Here is a 27,489-nt window from a genome sequence, read left to right as displayed (position 1 = left end):
TACATTGAAAACCAGTTTTTAGTTAGAACGCGTTTTAACTGGTTCAAACTAGTTTATACTAGATACCTTTGTTATAACTAGAATTTACTGCTAGTAAAAACGAATTTGAGTGAAATCTAGTTTTAACTAGTGAAAACAGGTTTGAACAAAGACATCCAGTATAAACTAGTTTCAACTAGTTAAAACGCGTCCTAACTAAAAAGTGGGTTTTACTGCAATATATATACGTACAAAGTTTCCGTAATATGACAAAAGAACTCTGACTGGTTTTTATCCTGTAGCCAATATGTACAAAGTAGTTTTTGATGAAGCTTCTGAGGCTCTTAAGAAAAGCCTGATTACTGATAAGTGTTTGTGCGAAGCAGGGCCAGTTGACTTTTCTGGAATTTGCCACCATCCTGATTTTCAGGTGGGATTTTTCCATAATTGTGCACTCATAAAGATAACGAATAGAACCATCCTTCTCCCCACATAGTACGCAATCCCTGTCGCCATGAATATCAGACCAGCACAGACAGCTGAAAAAACGACAATGCCCAGTTATAAATTGAATTTCCTTGTGAGAGAGGCTGTTTCTCTGCAGGTGCCTTATCGAGACCACTGTTGGGAAAAAGAGACGAGTGATTTCTTTAGTGCCGTCATCTTTCCACATTCTTTGCTACAGATAGTAATTGTGAGTATTTATACGGGATATCATGGAGCTGAGTGGCTGAGCACTTTAGATACAATCACACAAAAACATGTCTGTTGCCTCGTTAGCAAGTTCATCTGCTCTGTCATTGCCATTATTTCTGTGGTGACCTGTAATACGCGTCAAAGAATAATGATTGTTGGAATTAATGGTGCCCCAATTTACCCTGTTAACAATTCAATCCTTTCACTGTTGAGTGCAACAACAGAGGTAGCTAAGTCAGTATAGATGTCAATGCATTGTTGATGATAGTAATTATTGCATCATTCGACAGCACAGAGGATAGCGGACAATTTAGACTGTAAAACAGTGCAGCTATGCTGAAGATACCTTTGCCAAAAGGTAATCTTCAAGTTGTTGGTATATGCCACAAAAGGACAGCCAACCCTTCCAACTGGTTTTTAGTTAGGACGCGTTTTAACTAGTTGAAACTAGTTTATACTGGATGTCTTTGTTATAAAAAAAACATAAGTCTGGTCAAAAATAAATTTGAGTTAAAACTTGTTTCAACTAGACAAAATGGGCTTTAACAAAGGCATCTAGTATAAACTAGTTTCAACTAGTTAATTTAAAATTAGTTTTTTAGCTTACATAAACGGTACAATAAATGATTATTTCTTCGAAAAAAATTGATATACACGAATAAATAATAATTATTTAATAATGCTTTTATCTATTTTCAGTTTATATTGAAAAAATTAAGCCATTTAATTTTTTTAATTAAGCTATTATAATTTAGACTTTCCGAGTATATTACTGTGAAATTCAATTTAATAAACAGAAACAAAAGTAAGCTGTTAAATATAAACAGCACAATACAATAATTTTTACGTAAATCGAGTGTAAATACAGAAAAAAACGAATTATATCGAAGATGAAACAAACAAGCTTACATTTCAGCTTGGTTTCTACTTCGACTGTTTTATATTGGTAAAGAGTTAATTTTTTTAAAATAAAAGTAGATTGTTCTTAGTGAAGAAAGATAAAAGCATCGAAATATAATATTTAGAAATAAGAATTTTTGTGTATGTCCATATTAGAAATGTATATTTATTTTTATATTTTAAATAATATCATGAGAAAAACATTAGACATTATCAAATACAGGCCATAAACAATTTCTTTCTATCAAATAAATCATGGATTAATTAGGCTTACTTAGAAACATTCAATCGCAAATAACTGACATTAATATACAGAGGATACAGTATGCTTTTTATGTGAGAATATCTGCGTTTTTACAAATTAACATAATTTTTAGTTTTTTTACACATTATTATGCTATAATTAAAAAACTATGTTTAATAAATAAGACGTAGTACAGAAAGAATGATAAAAGATAGTCAGACATTGTAACTAATGTATAACAATACATTTAGAAAGTTTTATTCATGTAGATAATTAATTTTATAAAAAAATATTTTTTCAGAAAAAAGTTGTTGATATGTAACGTAATATAAGTAAATTTCATTATAATTTAGAAAAAACACATTTTTTTACGCAATGCTTTATTATCCTCTCTCTTACTCTTATACTTGAAACATTCCATTTCATAATTTGATGTAATAATAACATTTAGAATGACTTCTAAATAAAATAATAATACTTAAAGTAGATTAGTATATATTGTCATTGGTTTGAGGTGTATTCATAAAAATGTAAAATTCATAAAAAATAAATATTATAATACTTTGTCACATGCTCTATGTGTTAAAGTTTGCATCTGTAATTGGACGTAATATAAAACGAAACAAAATGTTTATATTATCAATAGTTATAAAAGATATCTTATTTTTATGTAAAAAACAAAATAAGCCAGAATTAACAAATGATCACACTATATGACTATCAAGAACATTCTATAATTCTTTTCAAATTTCTAATAATTTATCCAAAAATTTTACATGTTGCTTTTATGTATTCACAAATATTTATTTGCCCAACTGTTATCTAAATTGATTTAAAATTTGCAAAAACTTATTTTGTACGTTTGACAATTTACATTCATTTTTTACGTAAAAAAATGGCAATGAATTATAAGGTCTGTTCTAGGGATGTCAGCTTATTCATTCTATTTTTTTTTGTAGAGAATAATTTGTACACAAATTTTAAACATATTTTTTTCAAAATTCTTAATATTAGAAAGATCACGTGACTAAAAGCTATTTTTATCACTAAAAATTCTTTCTCATGTCTAATTTGTACATTTGTAAAAATATTATTGATAATTTTGCTTATGCAGATCTAGACATTATATATTATTTAAATTTGACTGGATTAATTAAATAATTATATAAAATTTTTATTGTTTAGCGGGAAAGCTTCAATGCCAAGTGAAGTCGTAAGTTTTCCCATGACCTATAGTTAGAAAGAGAATTTGTGCAGTGATCTTTTTAATATCCAATTTGCATAATTATAATAGTAAATTATTAAACTTTATTAAAAAGCTTTAGTTATTGTGTATTAAATAAATTATCGGTTTTCATGGAAGAATTTTTTAAAACTTTTAGCATTTATTTAGATACTTTTGTTACCTAATGACATTTTTCACAGAAGCATCATCCTGTATGCATCAGTTGGCAGCAGATTTCACAGAGTTCAGTTTGGTGTTTCTGTTTCTCGCTTTTTTGAAGTTCATTGTGATAAATTTTTATTATGTGGATTCATATGTTTTTCGTTGTTTTTAACGGATAAAACTAGACATTTTACTGTCAATTTAGAACGTATTTCAAATCATCTGTTTTGAAAAAAGAAAAGTTGAAAAATAATTTTTATTGACAATTAGGGAGAACTGAACTTTTAATATAAATCATAGATTAAAATGAATGTATGTATTATTGGACTACTAATTTATTTGCGCATATAATTATCTAGTTTTTATTTGAAAAACATTTATGTTTGTTTAGTGTCTATAGGTGTGTTATTTAGCAGTGCTATAGTCGCGTGATTATGCCACTTGCCCCTTTATCGCGCGGCGTCTAACAGAATCTATTTTTTATCTTTAAATTGTAAAATTTTTGGCTTTCCTTCAAAAATTATTATTACATCTTTGTTTTCTTTATTTTTTTTACTTTTAAACGGTGTAGAATATTTTTTTATTGACACAAATGTTTTATTTGAATCGAATTTAATGTAATTTGATACGTAAAACGCAGAAAATAAACATATCAAATTTCAACTCCTTGTAATTTCTATCATGTTTCACTGATCGCCATCAGGTTTGTTTGTGAATGGGAAAGAAATATGACACTTTCAAGTGAAGTCAGTAAAAATTTCGTAGTACTGCGAAAAAATTCGTCAATGTACCTCGCTATACAATCTATGGCGTAACTCAATAAACGTTGATTGTTTTACTGTCTGACTTGTAAATCAACCAATTGACAAAGTTATTAATTTGTTTTACTCATATAAATGTTGTCTTTATGATTTAACTGATATTTTCTTTATATTTCTACTCATAAATTTTATTTTTAATTTTGAATATGATATAGTTGTGTGATAGGCTTAACTTGAACAATTAGTATAAAACTTGACATCGCTCAAAATACTCAATCCATTAAAATTCTTTGTTGATAGTATAGATATAAATGTTTTTGTGCATGAAATGATGCAATTAAAAAAATAATATGTAGACCATCGAAAATTCGGCAATTTATGACATAATATCAAATGCGTAAATTCATCTATTTATAAATGAAAATATTCTCGAAATTTTACGAAAAAAAATGCATTTGCAACAATACCTATATGAAAATCTTACGCAAGTAAAAAAATTGTACAATTAACGCAATTTGTATTAAAAATATTAATTTTGAAAATTTTTGTCGCTGTTATTTCTTGCGCAGACAAACGCGATTTCTCTCAGAGTATAATAAGACATCGCTGAATTTAGTAATAAATCTTGATATCTCAGTTCGAAATCAGGCTAAAATGAATCTTTTTAGTGAATAAAAAATTAAATTGTTGAGAGAAAAGAATTGATAGCAAAAAAGATGGTCGCGAACGACGATAGCGATTATCGCGAACTCGTTTTTTTTTTCTATTTTTTACTACCGCGCATAGTCACGTGGAAGCTTGTTAGAAGCCAGCACTTTTTGAAACTTTTTTCTGAGTAAACTCGGCGTGCAATAAAAATGTTATTTATTCCATTTTTTGCAGTTTGAAAAGTTTGGAGAACTTAAATTTTTTAAAATTTTTTGAAAAATTTCAGGAAAAATGCCACTAAAATAACCACCACAAGGCTTCTCACAGAAGCCAGGCGACTATAGAAGGGTTGTATTTTTTCCGATTCAGTGCTGATATGTAGAATCTTGTCAAAGACTGATTAGAGGATTTTAGAAAAATTTATACTTTAACAATCTGGTTTGATTATTATGGTTACAGTTTCTGAATCGTTGTACTATAAATTATTTTGTGTTACTATATTAGAGAAAGTAGGTCACACATTGGATTGCTGACATAAATCTGTTGGCTTTTTGAGAGTGCAGCATACTGTCTCAAAGAGGATATGCTTATTTTTCTGATTCATGCCAATGATAAATGAAGCGTGCAATGCCATAATGTTGTAAATGCCAAAAAACAAAATTTTCAGGAGAGAGAAAAAACATTTTTTCTAATGAACAAACTATAATCAAGTGCTATAAAAATTATTTTAACAATTTACACTTTGGAATAAAACATTGGGTTTAATTTCAAACACCTAAGTATGATGGTAAGGAAACAAAAATGTTTAAAAGCAGGGTTAGAGCCATAACGTTGTAAATGCCAAAATTGTGCAAGTGCATAAAGTTGTAAATGCCAAAAACAATCGCAATCATAAAGTTTGTTTCTGCAGCTGAAAAACAGTTTTGAATACCAAAAACTTATTTAAATTATTAAACACAATTTACAAATTCATTATCAATTTTAACATTAAAAACTGGCAATAATCTATTAGTGACTGCTTCCTTGCTTCAACAATGTTGAGCCCACAGTTTTGGTACTTGAACTGGGCTGTAATCTTTATCAATTGAAATATAGTTATGATAAATAAAAGAAAATATAAACAATAAGGTATTAATTTAGTGTAATAATAGTTAAAATGTATTTAAAAACTTCAAATTTAAAAGATTAATGGAAGTCCAAACATCATTTTGAAATATTAAATAATAAGGTGATACAGGTCAACTATTAATAAACTGGGATTCAGTTATCCGGTTCTGCGTAAAAAACTCACTGCGTTACAAATTAGAATAACAAAATGATGTAAATGTAAACCGTAACATTTTACGCGCCAATAGTCATGTGGCTTGCACTTTTGCACTTAAAACGTTATGGCTTGAACATAAATTCATCTTTAAAATATAGCCATTTAGAGCGCCACTATTGCCACAATATTTTTTTTGTAGGAAAAAACTTTGCATTTAAAATTCATTTTTTCAATAAAACGTATTTTGAGAAAAATGGCATTTACGACCTTATCGCATTGCACGCTTCAAATATTGTATTTAAAATCAAATATCGGTCAATAACATTAATATATGTAAAAAATCTGAAGATTAATATAAAAATATTTCTACATTTTTTTATAGTTTTGTTGTTTCTTAAAGTTTAACTTATTTAAATTTATTATATGTAAAGTAAGTTTATTTACCAAATGCTAATATAATTAACCGCTTAAATATTTCGGTGTAAATTTGAACAACGAATTTTTAAATTCTAAATAAAAGATATACTAAAATTTTTTTTATTTACAATGATTACATCACTTCTACAGAAAGTAGAACACGAGACGGCCTTCACCCCCATTTCAGTCTGGGAGAAAGGCTGCCAGACGTCGTAGTTATAAACATAAAATCTTTTATGTCATCTACCATTGTGGATGAAATTTGTTAACTGTCAATTACATTTTCTTGCATTTGATTCACAAGTTGGAAAAAAATTGTCATGACTTAAATGTTTAAAACTTTAAAAAATTATATAAAATTGAAAATAGATTCAAACCTTTTGAAAAAATCGTAACGGATAAAAAATCACAAAAGAATTTAAAATAAATTTTAAACAAAAACATTTTAGCAAAAAATTACTGCGAAAAAAATTTACATATAAAAAAATTATGTGGCAACAAAAAAAGATTTTTTACTAAACGTAACTGTTTAAAAAATTTTATTTTTAAACAGAAACAAGAGAAATGCATGAGATAATTTTTTAAAAATTTTCCATGCTTCTTCTCCACAACTAAGTGGTAGCACCACATCTGACTGTTCCAATGTTAAGAGGTTAATTATTTGAGTAACTTCTTATTGAAAACATTTCTAATTCATTTAGTCATAATCCGCTTTAGTAAAATTTGTATTTGTGTTATCCATTTACAGCGTGTTTTAAATATTCGTATTTTCAGAAGAATACCTCCAATAACAAAGAGAAAAATCTCTTAAACATTTAAAGTGAAATATAATGCATAAACATACAAACAATATTTAAAATTCATTAACAATAATAACTTGTCTTCTAGGAAAGTGAAACATTTGTTCAGAGATATATTGACCTATTAGCAGATGGTTTTCATTTCAAGTACGTTTTCTCTTATACAAATCTTATTAGATGTGTTAACTGCATTGTAAATCTTACATATGTTAACTGAATTCTGTTTGTTTTTTTAGGTTAGAAATAACAGAATACATAGAAGATGTAATAAATTTATATTCAGCAGTTATATTGTCTTAATATGTATATCAATAATTTAATTTCATTTATTAGGCAGACATTGCCATTTGGAGTGATAATATAATGGAATTTTACATGTCTTATTCTTCTCCGATAAGTGATGTTTCGACTACATTTGCAATACATGCTGCAAGACCTTTAGATAAAACCCTTATCTTGGCAAAACCGTTCGATGTAATGGTAATGTTTCGAAAATTATTATTTTCTCTATATATTAATAAACATATTTTTCACTATAGGAATCGATATTTACATGGGGAAAAATATTAAATATTTGATAACGTATCAGATTCAATGATTTGTAGTACAAAACAATGCAAAACATGAGTAATCTGCTAAAGGAAATTTGCTACTAGAAAAAATATGTTTAGTTTATTTACCAGGTAAATATGAACATATTTTTTTATCAACATGACAGATATTAGAACAAAAGTGAAAAAACCACGCGGCAGGACCACTGGCAAAGCACAAACCCAGATCCAAATATGAGTTCAGTAATATCATTTATTTGGACTCAACTGAAATATTACAAATCCTTGTGAAATATATCGAAATAAACGTATTTTTAATGGAATGTAATAAAAGAATCAAAAATTTCAGTTTTTTGACCATAGAAAAGATGCGTACGATTTAGCTTTTTATAATTTTAAAAGTTTATAAAATAATATTCTATAGGACCTAACAACAACGGCCATTCAAAGGAACGTAGAAATTTTGTATAAAGCGGTTTTGTTTGTAGGTTATTTTCTATACTAGCAGACCTGGCCACGCGTTGTTGTGGCTCAAAATGTATCTATTATAAATGTATAATATTTCCCCGTGGGGAAGAATTTAAAAACATTACTTCTTAGTATACATTCTGTTGACGTACCCTATTAAAACGCAATCAAAAACAAAAAACTGCATCTAAAATAGTTTAATAGAAGCCGAGTTCTTCACTGTAAGCTTTAATCCTGTCCCTCGCCCCAGCGCGGGAATATCGATAAATCCCTTTTTTAGTGTATATTCTGTTGACGTACTTTATTAAAATCTAATAAAAAACGCAAAAACCACGTCTAAATTAGTAAAGTAGAAGTAGAGATTTTCACAGTAAACCTTAATCCTGTTCCTCTTTCCACGGGGGGAGTATCGAAAACTCCTTTTTTAGTGTATATTTTGTGACGTACCATATTGAAACGCAATCAAAAACGCAAAACACCACATCTAAAATAGTATAAATAGAAGCGGAGTTCTTCAGGTAAGCCTTAATCTTGTCCATCTCCCCCAATAGGAGGAATTTCGACATGTATATTATATAAAAACACGTGCGTATTCGAATGCAACATTGTGTCAAAATTTCAAAGGAATTGGTAGGAACAAACGAACATTACATTTTTATTTATATAGATCAGATGAGCATGATCTGTTTTAGTATCAACGGCACAAAAATAGCATAATGCCTTACAGAAAAGCAAACTTAGGTCGTCGGAGTTAGCGCTATCTGTTGGACATAAAAGCCTTAATCCTAAATGATATCTTTTAATTTATACGAATGTTTAACGGAATAATATATAGCCTATGTCCACCCTGAAGGTCCATTCTAAATATTGGTAAAAGAATTTTTGAAATCAAATGGGTAGTTTCGGAGATTACCTGTTACAACCAAACTTAGTTACCTCTTTATATATTAGTATAGATGCAAGAGAACACTCCTGAACAAACAGCTGCAATTTACTCATGGTCGTTATTGTAGATTTTGCTCTATTATAAAAACATTTATAAATTTTATAATACATATAATACAACATAACAATATTAAAAAAATAATAATAATTATCAAAAATTTAAATTTTAGATTTGGATTTGTATTCCTTTTTCTTTCCTTATTATTTTGTTAACTACATATGGAATAATGAAAAAAGAAAATGAGTATAGAAACGAACAGATGACAAAATTTTCCACCTTATTTTGGATTATATTGAGAAGCTTTCTTAGACAAGGTGAGTATTATTATTGTCTGCATGATATCAACTTTCATAAAACTAATATATCACGAAAATAATGTGTACAAGTAGAAAAGTAAAGTTATTTTTTGTCAGTAATGAATTATTATTTCTAATATAAGATGACAATGATCATTGTCATGAGTATGTTTACATATCGTAAATATATATCTAGATATATATATACAAATTAAAAGCAATTGGATCAGTAATAAACTTTTTAAAATTGTAAATTTTTAAAAAAAACTATTTTCAGAATATTAACGAGAAATACACTCTTCTTATCTGTCTTGAAGCGATCTATTAAGAAACTAAATAACAAACGAAATACTAAATCTAAATACATTTCGCTTTTTCTATCTGCCCTCATCAATGGATACATTCATTAATCCAATCGTTGTTGTTCCTTTACACTGCACTACATCGTCCCAGCATGCATCTACATTTATACCCATATTTAAATTAATAACATTTACAAAATTTTTAATACAGATGTGTTAGATTACTCTTCTTTTTAACCAGTTTTTAGTATTGTGCAATATTTAGACATTATTTCTATTAATTTTACAATTAAAACTATTGCAATGCTAGAACCATGGTAATTCTTGTCTTTTTAACTGAATGAACTGTGAAGTCATGATTTTTAATATCAAGTGATAATTAATAATGTAATAAGTATTCTTACATCTGTTCGTTTAAAAGATTTTGTTTAGTTTCGTTATTTTTTAAAAAAAATTTGCAAAATCGTTGGCTTGTACTTACGAAAGACAAGATTATTTTCGTAAATTTGACATTTTTAGAGTTTTCCCTGCGCAATTACTGTGACCGCTTACATATGGCACTTCAAAAAATATTGTATACTTATTTAATTAGAAATCGATAATTTCCGAAACTAAAAAGTATTCATTCTTTTCGTAAGTACTGAACTATTATTTCCTTTTATTATTATTTTTATTTTCCAGATACGGAGATAGATCGCTATGTTTCGATAACGTTTCGTATCCTGATTGGGTGTTGGATCTTGATTGCATTTGTCCTGACATCAGCATATGTCGGCACTTTGCCATCGTTCATGGTTAATCCTGGAACTGAAACCATTCCTCAGACATTTCAGGAATTAGCTCAATCAGTGAAAGAAGGACAATACAATATCACTTTCTTCGCAGATAGTATTGAACATTATTACTTTCATCAACTTGAAATGGACGTACGTATCATTTTATTTAAAAATAATTATAGTTATAAATATAAATCAAAATTTTTCACAAGACTCGTTTAATATGATATCGGGTGTTAATTTAGTATTAAAATTAGCGAAAAAATGATTGTATAATTACATAGATTAAATAACTATCAATTGTCAATATTACACAGCTGGAAACATAACATGTTTCCTGAGGTCATAAGTAAACTTTTGAAATGTTCGTTTCTTTTTTTTGGTAATGTTATTTTCGCTATTGTAATAAAGAGTAAAGAAAGTGAAATAAACTTTATTATTTTTTCGGTAAATGGACTTCATTACACGCTGTATCGACATGATCAAAATAATTTTCTACTTTATTATAATGTGGCATTACAGTTTACAAAATCAAATAACAATTAATAATTTTGCAGAAATTCAGATAGGTATTGGAAAAAGACTTAGGCGGTTAATTGAAAGAAAATTGATCGTTAGTTTAATTCATATTTTTTATGTATTAATAATGAAACAATAATTCAGATATTTCTACATAATGTCATTAAACATCGTAGATAATTGGCAAGCCACATAAAATTGTACCTCTTAATTTAACTTGAAACACATAACATTGTTTTTATTTTTGTATTTATCAAAGTATCCATCGTAAATACTCAAGTAAAATCTACACCTGCAAAAACATTGTTGTTATGGATGCGTAATACAATTAACTAGCAACTGAAATGATTATAATTTCTTTAAAATAGTTATAATTAAATATGTTTATACATAAATTCTAAAGCATTATAGATTTTCAACTGCAAGTTAGACTATCTATAAAAATATTAAAGTTGTGTGTATTTTAATTTATATGAATTTTATTTATTCATATATTTGTAGACGAAGAGCAAAAAGAAAATAATTAAAAATGATGTCATAAAAACTTTTTACGAAAATTATGAGAAGTTGAACGAATTGATTGAAGAACCAATAGACAGAGTACTTGATGGAACTCACGCCGTGCTAGCACCAAAACAAAAAATTGAATTGAATATGTCCAAATGGCAAAAAGAAGAGGTCTTCATCTCAGAAGACATACTTTTTACGCAATTTATGTTCGTCCAAATAAATTTATTCAAAGTGAATTATAGTGAGGAAATCTGTAAAGTGTAAGTATGAAAAATGTGTTTCTATCACTTACAATTTTCCAGTAGATAATGCCACTGAGCATTAGTAGTTACGGTCTCTTTGTGGAAAAAATCGATTAGCTATCAACTTGAGACAACAAATCATTTCAGCTAAACTAATTAGTACACTTTTTTAAATGTTAAATCACTTTCTTATAATCTTTAATGTATCTGGTAATATGCAGAATTCATTTTATTTATTTCTCACAAAATAACAGAACAACTTTTTTGTTGCATTAATTGTTTATAGAGTGTTACAAACTGAAGAAAATCATAAATTTAACGATTACTAATGCGAACTCCGTGATATTGCAAAACCAGAACATGAAGCTTTTATAACACTGTTTCGATATGTCCAACAAATGAGAATGTAACCTGAGGTAACTTGCCACAACTCAGCGATCAATACCTGATACACATTAATTAATACACAAGTTTACTTTGTATTTCTTATTTGTATATAAATTATATCAAGAATTGAAATGAAGTGCATTCATTCTAGGTATATGCCAGGGATTGATATCAGAACGTTCCACATATGCCAAACTGCGCAAATTTTTAAGTTTCTTATATAATTGCATATATAAAAATTTTACAACTTTTATATGAAAGTATAAAATACTTAAAACACAGAAGTATTGAATTTTTACTTTATTGAAATTTCTAGTTTTTTAAATTAAATTTATTTACTAACTTAAGACTTCTATGTTACTAATCTTTTGAATTCTCTCCTTCTCTTTCACTCACTTTGCAATTTAAGGATTTCATGGATGGGAACTTCTGGCCAATTATAAACCTTCCTTGCGCGAACAGCTTTCACCAAGCTTCGATTTTATCGGATAATGGTGAAGCTTACATTTATGTCCGGAAATATGCCGACCCACTTGTTTACGTCCAGGGGCCCTATTCTGGTCATCGTCTTACGTTTCTCGTCTTTCGCAAGCAGTCGCTGATGGGCTAATCTTTGTTTACGTCTCGAGAGATCATCGCGTCTTTCTAAGTGCGATTGTGGATAACTTTTTCTGTCTTCTCTTCTCTTGTTTATCAGAGACCAGCAGATAGTTGTCTTTCGTCTTTCGCCTCGATTTCGTTATATCCAATATGGACGACTGGATGCTATTTGCGCTGAACAGTCGTATTAGAAAACGTTATCTATCTCGAGAAAGAATACTCTTTTGATTTTTCTCCAGTACCTACACTGATTCCATTTTTTAAAAATTATCCTACATCAATTACTGAACTATCGAATATGATGTTAATCTTACTGAGATAGTTAAGGAGAAATTAGATGGTATTATTTTGAAAAATATATAAGCATGCAGGTTTTGTAACTTAAGTTCATTAAAATTTGTTATTTGTTAAGAGCCAAATTGACATTACAATCTGTAAAAACGTTATAAAACAAAAGCTATAACTTCGTCGAAATTACGTGCTTTATTTGAGCACGTGTTTTCCTTGTTACGTGATTTATGATTACGTACTCTACATTTTCGAAAATTATACAATTTAATTGGTTAAATTTCTATACTGTGTTGCGCGCGCAGATAACTCGAACATGTATAATTAACCGAATAGAATCGTGACGGCAATGACAAAGACGAGCAACCAGAATCACCACTGTGTATTAGAGACGGAATACGTCTCTCGGTTTAATGTCATTCGTCGGAGAAAGAAGAGACGAGAGATAAGTGACCAGAATACGGACAACCCCAGAAGTTTACATCCTGGCAAGTGGTCATCACCAGACTACAGGTGAATCCAATTTCCGATGTCAGCGTTTCTGTTGTTCCGTTTTTGTTTACAACTTTGTTTACAATCCAATACTTTACACCGTCTGTGGTTTACCCTACAATGTCATATTTAAAAATAATAATTTATATTTTATATTGTATGTATATGATCAAGAAAAAACACAAATTCTCATTCCTTCGCTAACATCATAACGTCTTTTTGTATAAGTAAAAACTAAAAAGCAGTTTTTATTTAAATACTAAGGTAAATTTATACCATATTAAATAAATATGATCATGAGTTTATCATATGGTAATAATACCAGCAAAAAACATAACTTAAATTTTATTTTTCCACTTTCTATGGGCTATACTTTTGGTGTCACAAACCTACAATAAAACATGCAAATTTTTATGTAGGCATTCCAATGATTGGGAATAAAGGAGCGTTCAACTACTGGTGTTCAGCAGTTTTTCCACTCATTTACTGAAAATATGTAGTTTCAATTTTTATAAATTACACATAAAATTTATTTATTTTATAAAAAATTTGTTTTTTGTTTCAAACACAATTGAATGTGACAAATTAAGACACTTTGCGGTTTTTTCATCTTTTATTCAGTTGATCAACTGAATAAAATATAAAAATCTGCCAAGTGTCTTAATTTGTAACTCAATTGTGTTTGAAACAACAAAGTACGAAGCACGGTTTCAAATTATAAATAAACTAGCAAGTAGCCCCGGCGTTGCTCGGGCAAAAGAAACGATAGCAAAGATTATATTTTAAATGGTCGCTCGGCCGAGGATTTCCCTGGAAGTCATACCTTCATTTCGTCAAAAGGAGCATAAATTATAGATTATACAATTTGTTCAGAACTCATATTGGATAAATGTACCGAATTTAAAGCACTAGATAACGACCTGTTAAATCATTTCCCTGTTCATATGATCATGGAAAGAGAGACAACTAAACCAACTTTTTTCAAGAGGGATAGAATAAAAGAAAATCTACAACCGACGAAATACAAATTCCAAGTAAGAAAATTCGAATCCGAAATAACAGAAAGATTTAAGCAAATCAAAAAAGTGAAGACCAGAGAAATATATAACGCTCTATTAAAAATTTCTAAAGACTACGTAATTAACTCAAAGAATCATAATTTAAGCTATTTTAATGGACTGAAATTCAAATTTCAACAGGAATGATACGATATTGAATTTTATAGAGCTAAGAAGAAAAAATATTCTACACACCTTTATTCCGCAAATATAGATCAAGAGAACATTTAATCGAATGCATTACTCAAGAAAAGTTATAATAACTTTATAAAAGCTAAGAAAAAAAGCACTTTAATTCGGTACATCAAAAACTATTTAATGATAAAAACAATAAATTTATCTAAGCGACAGTGAAGAAATACTGTCCGAGGACGGTGGAGAATAACCAATGTCTTATTCACATTGATAAATGGCTTGCTCTTTAAAAAAAAGACAACAAAGTACTATAAATAATACTTTAGAAACGGTTCAAGAATCATCTAATAGAGATGAAGCGGTTTTGTATTTTTTAATTCAGGCTCTTGATATAATAGATATCATTAAAAAGTTAAAAGAAACCACTGCTATAGGTCCTGATTTAATTCCTATCAGTTTTTAGAAAAGACTACCACCCGAATCGATCGATATGCTGACAGTTAATTTTAATTATATGTACGAAATTAGTATATTTCCTGAAACGTGGAGCACTACATACAGAAAGGTGACAGATCAAATCTTAGTAACTAAAGACATATTGCTATACTGCCATTATTAAAGAAGACTTTTACATCAATTTTTGCAAGTAGATTTAATCAATGGATAGAGAAATTTATTGAATTTTAACACCTAATTGTCGAAAAATCTGAAAAAATTATTACCTGTCTAATTTTTCTTCAATTTTATGATGCGCTATTCATTTTTTGCTTAAAGCGTTCCGTTATTTTTAATTAATTATTGGTGCCAAATCGGCACTATGGCGCGCGTTATCTCGGATTTCAATTTTCAAATTTCCCGCCAGTTGTTGTTACTAAAAATAGCCGCAGCGGTGGCGCGCGCGCGCGCTTCTTTGTTTATAATGGCGTTATTTTAAAGTGAATTACTTCTAATAAACTGAAATTTGATCAGAAATAATTTAAATTTTTCCATTGGTATTTTTAAATGTTTTTATAAAGTTTTATGACATCATCACATTTTTCTAAGTGAAAGTAAACAATTTGTTAGCCATTTTACTATCAGCTGATAGAAAGGGGAGTTTTTGAAAACAAAGTAATAAAGCGATTAGTAGTTTCTTCTTTTTGACAGTTGAGGACTAGCGAGTCTATTATTTTTGCTAGAAAAAACAAGCTTTACTACTCTGAGGTTAAAAATAATACAATTTCGTGAAATTTAATAAATCTGATGTCAATAAATAAAATTATTTATAGTGAGTTGATGTTTTTTAAGTTTAATTTTTGCATTTACAAATCAAATTACAGAAAATATAATAAAAATTTCATTTTTTATTACACCAACGAGTATTTTATTCTGTTAGATAGTAGAGAAATCGAGGATGTAATGACATTTTTATGACCATCACGCGATTGTTTTTTCTTCTCCCCGGCCATGCTGTTTTTGCGTTTTATATAAATTTTGTCGTTGATACAAGCGTCCAAGTCGAAGTTCAATCTTTTTGTTTGACATTTAACACCTATGATCAAGTCACACCTGCGACTTACGTTGTTTATTTCGTACCTTCACGACATATTGATGTTACACAGTCCTTTTTCTAGAGAAATTTTTCTATTTCTCTTACGTTTTGCGAGGTATTTGGACCCTGTCTGGAATCTCACATGTACAATAGTACACATTTCAATAGACGATATAAAAAATCGCTTGTAAAATACATATGAACTATGCACATAAAAATGTAGCATCGAAAATGTTAAGTTTTATAAAATACATTTTTTCCCCTATATTTTGTCTTTCATGAATTGGAATATTCTTTTATTGCTGTTGGTTTAATACTTATAGATCATATGGGTTTTATGAGGGTTTTTTTTTGTTTGCCGTCTTTTCAAATATGTATTATTGTTCTAAGAATGTAAATAAACTTAATTATTATTTATATAACTCTTGTATTGAAAGTAGAATAGATGTAAGCAAGAGACGAGATAATTGACATCTAGGCGTTAAGTGTCGCCTGGATGTCAATTTTCTCGTCTCTTGCTTATTCAGAGATCGGCGTGAAGTCCACCATCGTTAGGATTATTATAGATCTAATAGAATAGATGTAAAAAACATTTTGGTATAGTATAAACATTTTTTTTCTATTATATTTTTGTTCCGTTTTTTTTATTTTTTAAATACACTCAGTAATTAATATATATTATTCCTATATAGATTTATTAATTATAATAAACATACACTATTTAATATTATATGAAAATAAAACTTTTTAATTAACATCTGAAATGAAGAAGTAATTGAATCGAGTCCCATCGCCATCTTTAATAACGCGCGACAGTAATTAATTGATTCTGAGCGCTTCGCGTTGCATCAATTTAAATAATTTATAAAAATTAAAATTATAAATATGTTTATAAAATAATTGACGATATCTGTTCGTAATAGTATTGTAAAACACACTGTACTTATAGTTTAGCATTTCTGATAAATTTTAATAAATATCTGAATTTTCGTATATTTTATATATAAAAATCGAAGAAAAAAACATAAATTTGTAAAACTTAATTAAAAAAATATCTACAACTTCATAACACATATAAGTATGAGAATCCATCAAAAAAAGATAGTTAATAATAATTAAAATTGAGAAAAAAAATAAAACTTTCAAGGTAAGGTAATTTCTGTGGTAAAATGTGAGGTAAGCGATCACGTGACGCCCGTCTCCCCATCTTCTGTAACCAAAACGGACGAGGTTGAAATAAAAGCCTAATCACCAGTAGAACTAAAAACAAACATCGGCGCGTGCCTAGAGCAATAAACTTGAACGGGAGCGAAGATGAAACACGACACTTTGTAATTTATGCTAATTACCTTCTAATATTAAAAAATTAAAATCATCAATAAATTATGATGAAATTAAAACTTTTTTGACTGAATTCGATTACAAACATATTAGTAAACTGGATTAAAGTAAAAATATCCGTTTTCCGATGTTAAATTTTTATTAATTAATTTTTTAAATTGGTGCCGAATTGACCGAGCGCGCGTAGATTTTCGAATCTTAGTAACTAAAGACATATTGCTATGACTGCCATTAGTTAAAGAAGACTTTTACATCAATTTTTGCAAGTAGATTTAATCAATGGATAGAAGCAAATTTATTGAATTTTAACACCTAATTTGCATTTACGAAAAATAGTTGAACATAATTAGCAATTTTCATTTTAATATCAATTATCCAAATCCATCTATTCAGAAAAAAACATAAAATATATGCAGCTTTTTTAGACTTAGAAAAAGCTTTTAATTTAGTTTCAATAAGATTATGTGAAAATCTGAAAAAACACGGTGCAGTCTCATTGTTCAGAAAAGCAATAAATTCGCTATTTGGTCACCATAATGTTATTATTAAATGTGGCAATATTGCGTATTCTTTTTTTGATATTTTTGGTGGCCTTCTGCAAGGCGATTGACTATCGCCATACTTATTTTTATGATACATAATATTAATAAACAATTCAATAAAGAAGAAGACGAAATATAGATAGAAAATCAGTTGATTCATTGAATACAATACACTGATGATATAGTATTGATCTCAAGCAATAAAATTGGACTTCAGAAAAAAATAAATATAATGCAAAAATATTTTATACAACTAAGATTGAAAATTAATCCAAATAAAACATATATTCAAATTTTTCGTAAAGGAGGAAGATTGGCCAAACAGTATTATAATTTTTATCTTTCAAATGAAAACTGAAACGTAGTTGAAGAGATCTCTTATTCGGGAGTTCATTTAAATTCGACATTGTCTTTTGAAACTCACATCCATCATGTGCTTGCCTATTAGTTAAAATTAGAATCAACTCTATCCAAAAACAAATGCAGCTCATCTCAGCAATAGTTATATTAATTAATTTAATATGCCTTTCCTATATGGAATATCGCCTGGATATCACGTCTAGGAAAAATTAAACTATCATACTTAAGAAAAATATACGGATTGAATAGAGCTGTACCTGGATACGCTATACAGCAGGATACAAATCGATTACTAGTGGAGCCTTATCTAATATTAAGAAATTTAAAATTTTATAAAAGATTGACTAATAGTCAAAATATTTTGATTAATACTATTTTTTAAAAACTTATAAGGATATCCGAGATAAAGGAAAATTATTTAAATAATTGGTGCAGTAAATTTAACAAAATGTTGGCCAAATACGGTATTTCACCTATATTTTAATAACTCAATAGCAGATTGGAAACTCAGTCATTCTGTGCTAGTAGGAAACATATTTTTCAATTCAATTCAACAAAAAAGGATAAAATTACAGAGCTACAGATATCATTCCTGGTACATAGATAATTTTAATTTTTCAATTCGAATAAATATATTTATTTTCATTTACCGTTCGCATTAAAAAATTTTATATGGCACTTCGACTGAATAGTTTCTATTTACTGGTCGAATCGAAATATTTAAATATTAGGGATAATCAATGTAAATTATGTCAGGAGCAAAATTCTATTTATCATATAACTTGCATATGTAAGGGGTGTCTAGACAACAGACATCAATCTGGTATCACCAGCCTATCAGAGAGTAAATCAATTAAGGAATTTTATAATAATATATTCCAATTAAGCCAAACCATGATAACTAGACACTATAATTCTTTAAATAGATATATTAAAACTAGCAGATAGGCCCGGCGTTGCTCGGGCAAAAGTAATGATAGCGAAGATTAAGATTATTACGTTATAGTCACAGAAGAAAAAGAGTAATTTCATCAACAAACTGAATATTTTTAATAAAAGGTCGAATTTGAAAATCGAATATTGTAATATTGTTCGATTTTCACGACGTGTTCTGATTATATCGTTCGATTTTCATCGAATGTTCTAAAGAATAAAAGTCGAGAAAAACCGAATTAATCTGTTTAAATTTGAAAATCAAATATGTTCTAACATATTACTTTTTTTTTCCAGCGCCCGTAAATCTTGCACGTCGCCTTCTCTTGTTCTCCATTGTTACTTAACACTTCTATTGAAACTAAACACTTCCATTGTTGATGGAAGTGTTAAGCCTTAATCCTGTCCCTTTCTCCTGTGAGGAGGAATTTCGAAAAATCCTTTCTTAGTGCGCGTTTTTATGACGTATCGTAACTATGTACAAAATTCCAACTTTCTACTTTTAACCGTTTGGGCTCTTAACATTTCCATTGTTACGTAACACTTCCATTGTTAACACTTCCATCATTACTTCATACTTCCATTGTTGCTTCACACTTCTATTGTTACTTAACACTTACATTGTTGATGGAAGTGTTAAGACTTAATCCTGTCCCTCTCTCCCGTGGGGAGGAATTTCGGAAAATCCCTTCTTAGTGTGCGTTCTCGTGACGTACCCTAACTGCGTACCAAATTTCAACTTTCAACTGCTAACCGTTTAGGCACGTCTCGATAATGTATATAGAAGCTTCAATCCTGTCCCTCTCCCCCGTGGAGAAGAATTTCGAAAAATCCCTTCTTAGTGTGCGTTTTCGTGATGTACCTAACTGTGTACCAAATTTCAACTTTCAACTCCTAACCGTTTGGGCTCTGCGCTGATTATTATTATTATTATTATTATTATCAAGTCGTCTCGATTATATATATAGATTTCTGAGAAAAATGATGATAAAATAGAAAATGAAATATAGATTTTCTTTATTTATTTTTTTGCATTAAATTGTATTGCAGATAAAATACATAATGTTATAATCAACCTAACACTGTATTGTTCTAACTATTGTTCCTCTCTTGTAATGGGTGAAACCCAAAATACATAAATAAAGGCAATTAAATTAAATAACGTCTTTTCGTACATATAAAAAATAAAAAGCAGTTTTTATTTAAATATTAAGGTAAATTTGTACCATATTAAATACATAGGATGATGAGATTTTAACATAGTAATGTAACCAGCAAAGTTCATTACTTAAATTTTATTTTTCCAGTTTCTATAGGCTATACTTTTCGTGTCACAAACGTACAATAAAACATGTAAATTTTCATATAGTCATTTCAACGATTAAGAATGAAGGAACGTTAAACTACTGGTGTTCAGTAGTTTTTCCACTCATTTGCTGAAAATATGTAGTTTCGATTTTTGTAAATTTCACATAAAATTTATTTAATTTATTAAAAAAATTTTTTGTTGTTTCAAATAGAATTGAAAGTTACAAATTAAGAAACTTGGCAGTTTTTTTATTTTTTATTCAGTTGATCAACTGAATAAAAGGTAAAAATCTGCCAAGTGACTTAATTTGTAACTCAATTGTGCTTGAAACAACAGAGTACGAAGGATAATTTTAAACTATAAATAAACTAACAGGTAGGCTTTCGTTGCTCGGCAAAAGTAAGGATAGCGAAAATTAAGATTATCACGTTATAGTCAACCTTACCCGTTTTCACAGAATGCAAGAATTGGGTCCCCTCTTTCCAGAATAATTAAAGATTTTTTTGATGGGTCTAAAAATATGTTCGATTTCCCACAAAAGCGAAAAAAACTGCATTTGCGTCCTGCACGTCGCTTGCTCTTAACACTTCCATTGTTGATAGAAGGTTTAAGTAACATCCTGTCCCTCTCACCCGTGAGGAGGAATTTTGAAAAATAGCTTTTTAGTGTGCGTTCTCATGACGTATCCTAATTGTGTAACAAATTTCAACTTTTAACTCTTGACCGTTTGGCTCTACACTGTTTATTATTATTATTATGATCAACTTGTGTCGATTATGTATATAGATATGTTGCATAACTCAAGTGATGTATTCTATATATGTGTTACAGTAAAAACCCGTTTTTAATTAAAACGCGTTTTAACTAGTTGAAACTAGTTTTTACTGGATGTCATTGTTAAAACCCGTTTTTTCTAGTTAAAACTAGAATTTACTGCTGTACATGTTTTGATTTTAGATAAAACTACTTTTAAATTTTAACATTAGTTAAAACTAATTTTAGCTACATAAATATGTTTGGGGGAAATAAATAAAGTGATGATTGGGATTAAAACATTTGTATTATTTAATACGATATTTATTGAAAATATTGGTCACACATCTGTGTTATTAACATTAATTAACTCTTTGTCCCCGAAGGCACCGATCGATCGGTACCCTGGCTTTTTAAGCAAAACTTCGACGGTACCGATTCATCGTTACTTTGGTCAATATCGATTTTTGCAAAATTTTTTAAGAACAGATATTATCTCGTTCGATATGAAGTGAATAAAGTATAATAATTTATTATATTAGTTGATAGCAGTAAAAAATTTTGATTTCAAACAAATGTTTGATATAATATGCGATAATTTCACAAGGAATAAACATACATGCATAAGTGTTAAATCGAATTGTACAAAACAATATTCTACGTCTTTCTGGCTAAGGTCCAGCAAACAACTATGTAACTAGACAATGTTAATTTTAACAGAATGTTACAAATTATCAAGTTTATATGTAAGTTCTGATATATATTATTTTTTTTCTTATAAATTTTTCTAATAAAATGTATTAAAAAATATCGTATTTATAACTAACGATATTAATACATGTAATTGATTTTTTCATATAGATATAATGATAATTTAATTTTTGGTGAATTTTTAAAATAATATCGCATGACTGACCTATATTCCCTTAGGAGGGATCGCAAAATAAACGTAAACAAGATGTCGAAGGAAAAGGGTTAAAGCGATACGAAACTCATCATACACTACAGGAATGTGTTAGCTGAATGAGCTTGGTCACAACAGTTTCTACTAAGCCATTTTGTTAAAACCCGTTTTGTCTAGTTAAAACTAGTTTTAACTCAAATTCATTTTTTACTAGCAGTAAAGGGGATACTATAAATTACTATCTATGGAATTTCAGGACTTTATATGTCTGAACTGACGGGACCGAGACGAGTACAACGATACCCTACTTTTGGACCGGAGACGAAAAATAAAAAAGTTATCATACTTTTTTCCAGCGATCGCGCGATGATAGGGAGTCGCGTTGCCCTTCGCTAAGTGTGCCTCGCTATCGCAATCGGGATTCGCGTCGCTTGCCTTAAAATTGCTTTTAGTAGACGTTTCCTCCTTTTTTTACTTTGTTCAAGAACTACTGTGAATCAATAACTAGTGACGTTTAGCACATGGCGGTTTGCTGGCGGCTCCCCACCGAGAGGTCAGTCAAGAGCAAGAACAGTTGGAACGGCCGCTACGTTCGCTGCCATAAGTAACATTAACCGAAATGGCGATCGCGCGATGATCGGAAGTCGCGTCGCTCTCTCCGCTCTTGTATCGCGTGTTTAACTCTACTGGAGATGACCGTAGTCTGACATCATGGTTTGAAGACTTTACCGCAAGACGGCAGTACTAGCAACTATGGTGCCGTCTTCATGAGAGCATTAAAAAAGCATGGTAAGTGAAAAAGTATGATAACTTTTTTTCATCTCCGGTCCAAAAGCAGGGTATCGTTGAACTCGTCTCGGTCCTCTCAGTTCAGATATATACTCAAAGTTTCGAAATTCCATAGATAGTAATCTATAGTACACCCGCAGTAAATTCTGGTTATAACAATGACATCCAGTAAAAACTAGTTTCAAGCAGTTAAAACGCGTTTTAACTAAAAACTGGTTTTTACTGTAACATATATATAGAAATGTAATACACAAGAGTAATAGTATATATTTATATTTAACAGGGTAAATCGTATTCAACAAAGTGGATTGTCTGAGAAAATTCATAGAGACATTGTTGATGAAAAACAAAGAAACTACTACTCTTACAATAATAAGACGATCGATAATAATAACGAAGAACCTCTGAAAATGGATGATATTATGGGTCTACTCTATTTATTAGTTACAGGATATTTGATCGCTTCTGTCGTATTTCTTACAGAAATCCTTGTAAACGAGATAAAAAAGATTACAATCAGAAAATGCAGAGCAAGGCTGTTCAATATTAATTAATTTTTTATCATATTTTTAAAGTAACGTATAATGCTGTATTCGTTAAAGTAGTTTCTTGTTCTTGTTAACTGTTTTATTATATTTTACTTTTTTGAACAACAACACTTATAAAAGATGATAAAACAAAGTATCAACGATCAACAGTTAACTTTTTAATTTGTTTGCATGCAAATTAATGATGAAAAGCCGAAAATTTTACAGCTCGATGCTAAATGTTAACCTGTAAATAAAGCCTGTAGAAAAATATATAAATATACTGAAGATCGTTGTTACGTTATGAATATTGAAACACGATTGTCATTAACTTATGTCATATAAATGTTGTAATGCAGAACGTGTTCAGGATTTGTTTTTCGAATGTAGACATTACAGAGATTCGATTTGGTTTCATTTTGACCCAACAAACTACCACGTTGAATTGAAATTATTACCATGATTTTAATAACATATTGAAGCTTTTTACGGCTATGGTTTTTTTAATTCTCATTTGCATTTCGCGCATGTAACATGAAAAAAGTAGCATAGAATATCTGTCGTGTATGTAATCACATGAGTATAAATCAAAAATTTCTAGGGCCGCTGTATGACACCATGTATGTTCGACTGCTCGCATTTAAATAACAAGAACGTAAGAGACACGAGCAGCATTTTCATGATAACGATTACGCATAATAGATCACATTAAAATAGAGTGTATGCCAGATTAGCGAGCGTGTATTAAATTTATAAAGTTTTAATTTATTCCTGCACATTATACGCTAATATAATAAATAAAATAATGGAAAATGTGAAAAAAACTACAGAAGTATTAATTTAGAACATGATGTGCAATATATTTTTTCGTTGCACTACGTGATGCGAGTAACATATTTGTAAATGAAATAATGTCCAGCCTATATTGTAAGATTAATTGAAACGACAATGTAAACAAATTAATTTGACATCTTCTACAGTAGTTTGCATAGTAACTTACAACGTATCACTACAAAAATAACTTTTAACAAATATTACAATAATTGTTGAAAAGTTTATATAAGTACAAGTTTTTACTAACAAATGTATCAAACTGATGTATTTGCAAGTGTTATAATGTATGTTGAACGTATGGATCAAACAGAAATGCATGTTTCATTTGTTAGTTATTAACGTGTATTTAATATTAGATATACGATAATATAAATAATTGTAAATACAGTCAAATTTTTACACAATGGCCACTGACAGCAACGTACCACATGGCCGACTATAGGTAAGCAGTTCCGTTCTTCAACACTGGGAGTTCGGTTGTGGGTTCGCTCCTCGCCGAGTCCGGCTGGCCACGTGGAGTTTTCCGGGTTTTCTCCACGTTCGTAACGCCTGAATAGGGGCCAGTTGTTTCAGAAGTTATCCCGGAAAGCATTTTTCTCCAATTATAAATATATACATATTATTACTAATATCGTCACATCGGAAATGCACGTAACAACTTACCATGGGGCACTATAGTTTAGTAGCTTTCGCCTAACATAGAACACAAGAAAACTCGTACGACAGCTGTTTTTCGAAGTTAACTCTTTACTTGAATGTTAATTGTATGCGTTTTTTTCCAGAAAAATGTTTAATAGTGTTTGATTACAAATGGCTATTATTTGCAAATTCAATTGTATATGCTTGTAATATTGATATTAAAAATGTATATTTTAAATTTTCCATATGTACTCCAAGTATTAAGCCAATAAAATAATTATATTACTGTTACGTTTTTGAAAATTTTGTACTCTCAACTAATCAACAAAAAATCCAGCAGCGAGTTTTTCACTTTTTCCGTTATTGTTAGAAACTGTGTGTGTAGTGTTATCAGTCATGATATTTTATGAAAAATTTTTATGTTTCTAATTATTATAACATGGCATCAACCTTAAATCTAAAGGTAGGGATAAGCTTTATAAAAAATTGTGAATGCTAATAACGTGGAAAATCTTCGTAAGCTCGACCGTACTGGAGATTTAACATACAATTTTTTCCTGTCTTTACCTTATCGACCTTTAACCACTAAAATTTAATACTATTAATCCTCCGGAAAACAAATTTTTTCAGCTTAATTTCAGAAATGTTCGACAAAAAGGATAGGAATTGTTAAGTTTTCAACAAGATGAAGAAAATCGCGTTTCCTATACAAACACTAATATCCATTCAAAGTCATAAAACCCCAAATTATTTTGTATTTATCGACGTTTCAAAGTACAAAAATGTAAAAACCTTTGAGGTGAAATATTGCCGAAATGTCATGTTTTAGAAGAGAGAACTTTTCCATAAGTTGAATGGAAAAGTTTAGCAAAATTCATTTTTATAATGAATTAATTATTTTTTTAAATTCAACAGTTAGACATAAATAATAGATTCTGGCACCTTAAATTTCTCCTGTAGTAGGTTTTAAAATAATCGGTAATAAATATCGTCTTTGTATATGTCTATGGTTAATTGATATAATTAATATAAATCAGATTTCTACTCTCAAAAATACTCAAATTGTGTGCGTTAAAATTATTTTTATTGAAATTAATTCGAAGTATTATAATATAATTATTGATATAGGCGTTATCCTAGTTTACGATTTTAGGTGATAATGGAACCAAACCTAAAAATACTTAAAATTACGAGTGAAAAGAGCAAAAGTTTTGCTTAGACCTAACTGTAGATTAAAATAAATCTTGGAAAATTCACAAGGAGGTTGTAGAGTTCGATGGAAATAAATGACCGTTTAGTAGACAACTGTATATGTGTTTAAAACACGTCTTTTTGAAGTTATGTTAAAACATAACGGTGGGTTATTTTAAAAAATACTGATCATTCCGTCTTTTTTCAAAAAAATAAATCTAAGATTTATAACATTTCAGTTAATTTTGTTTGTAAAAGTTGTTAAAATTTTTCTTTTACAAACAAACTTTTTACAATATAAAGAAAACGAGGTTAATGTTACCTTAAGTGCCAAGATGGCGGCGTTTCCAGTAATCCCGAAACAGTGAAACGCGCGGTACTGATGATAGAGGGAGCTATCTGATAATAGTGTGAAAAAATATAGAAGTATGTTCAAAGTGATGTAAACACGTGATTGTGAATGAATATGCAAATTTGCAAGATTTTACGTTGTTGGTGGAAGTTTATCGTAGAAATATGCAACTTAACCAGTAGTTAGACGATAATGACAGTGTTCGCGTTGTATGTGTAGTTGAATATTTCATTTTTTCTTTTTTACAATATTTTTTCGAAATAAGTCAAATAAGAAAATATAATTTTCTTAAACGATAGTATTGTGAAAATTTGATTTAAATATTATCAAAATTTGCTGTTAATTTTTGACTTTTTTTGCTAATACTGTGACAATGAGTTTTGTAGAATTAAGTTCCAATGAAATTTTGGTTAGGTTGTACTATCCGTAAATTCTATCAGCTGATGGAAAATGAATATTTGAAATTAGGGTTAATGTTACCTATGGTAGCGAAGTCGGCGACAGGGAAATTTCTTCTACCCTACAATCAGGATTGCGACCAAAAATTTTTTTCCTAACCTACATTATATGCGCGCCGACAGGAATTTTTTTCTTTCCACTGTACATTTAAACGGCGACAGAGAGATTATTTCTACCCTACGTTCTATATTAAGAATACTAAAAAATACAAAGAAAAAAAATAGGATAACTTACTTTGTTACTGAGCCTTTTCCCTTTTTCCACGTTTCCCGTCGACTGAACTTGACTCTCCAGTACGTGACGAGGCTCATTTTTCTCTCTTTCGTTTTAACACTTTGCTTTCTTTTTTCCACCTTTGT

At 29.3% G+C, this 27,489-nt stretch overlaps 1 protein-coding gene across 1 annotated transcript; it reads left to right on the top strand.

Moving 5' to 3' along the window:
- Nucleotides 1–493: 493 nt before the first annotated feature.
- LOC136979022 (ionotropic receptor 93a-like) lies at nucleotides 494–23,598 on the top strand (the record flags this gene model as incomplete). The annotated part of the gene is made up of 8 exons (XM_067274901.1): nucleotides 494–673; nucleotides 7,185–7,243; nucleotides 7,333–7,360; nucleotides 7,430–7,576; nucleotides 9,231–9,375; nucleotides 10,341–10,585; nucleotides 11,456–11,724; nucleotides 23,412–23,598. Coding segments are annotated over exons 1-8 (1,260 nt in total), but the record flags the coding sequence as incomplete, so codon positions are not given.
- Between the last annotated feature and the right edge of the window lie 3,891 nt (nucleotides 23,599–27,489).

This window comes from Centruroides vittatus, unplaced genomic scaffold (genome assembly GCF_030686945.1).
Source record: "Centruroides vittatus isolate TY-2023 unplaced genomic scaffold, ASM3068694v2 contig_574, whole genome shotgun sequence".
Lineage (NCBI taxonomy): Eukaryota > Metazoa > Arthropoda > Arachnida > Scorpiones > Buthidae > Centruroides > Centruroides vittatus.
The sequence above is the reverse complement of the archived record's forward strand: the minus strand, read 5'-3'. Positions and strand labels throughout refer to the sequence as shown.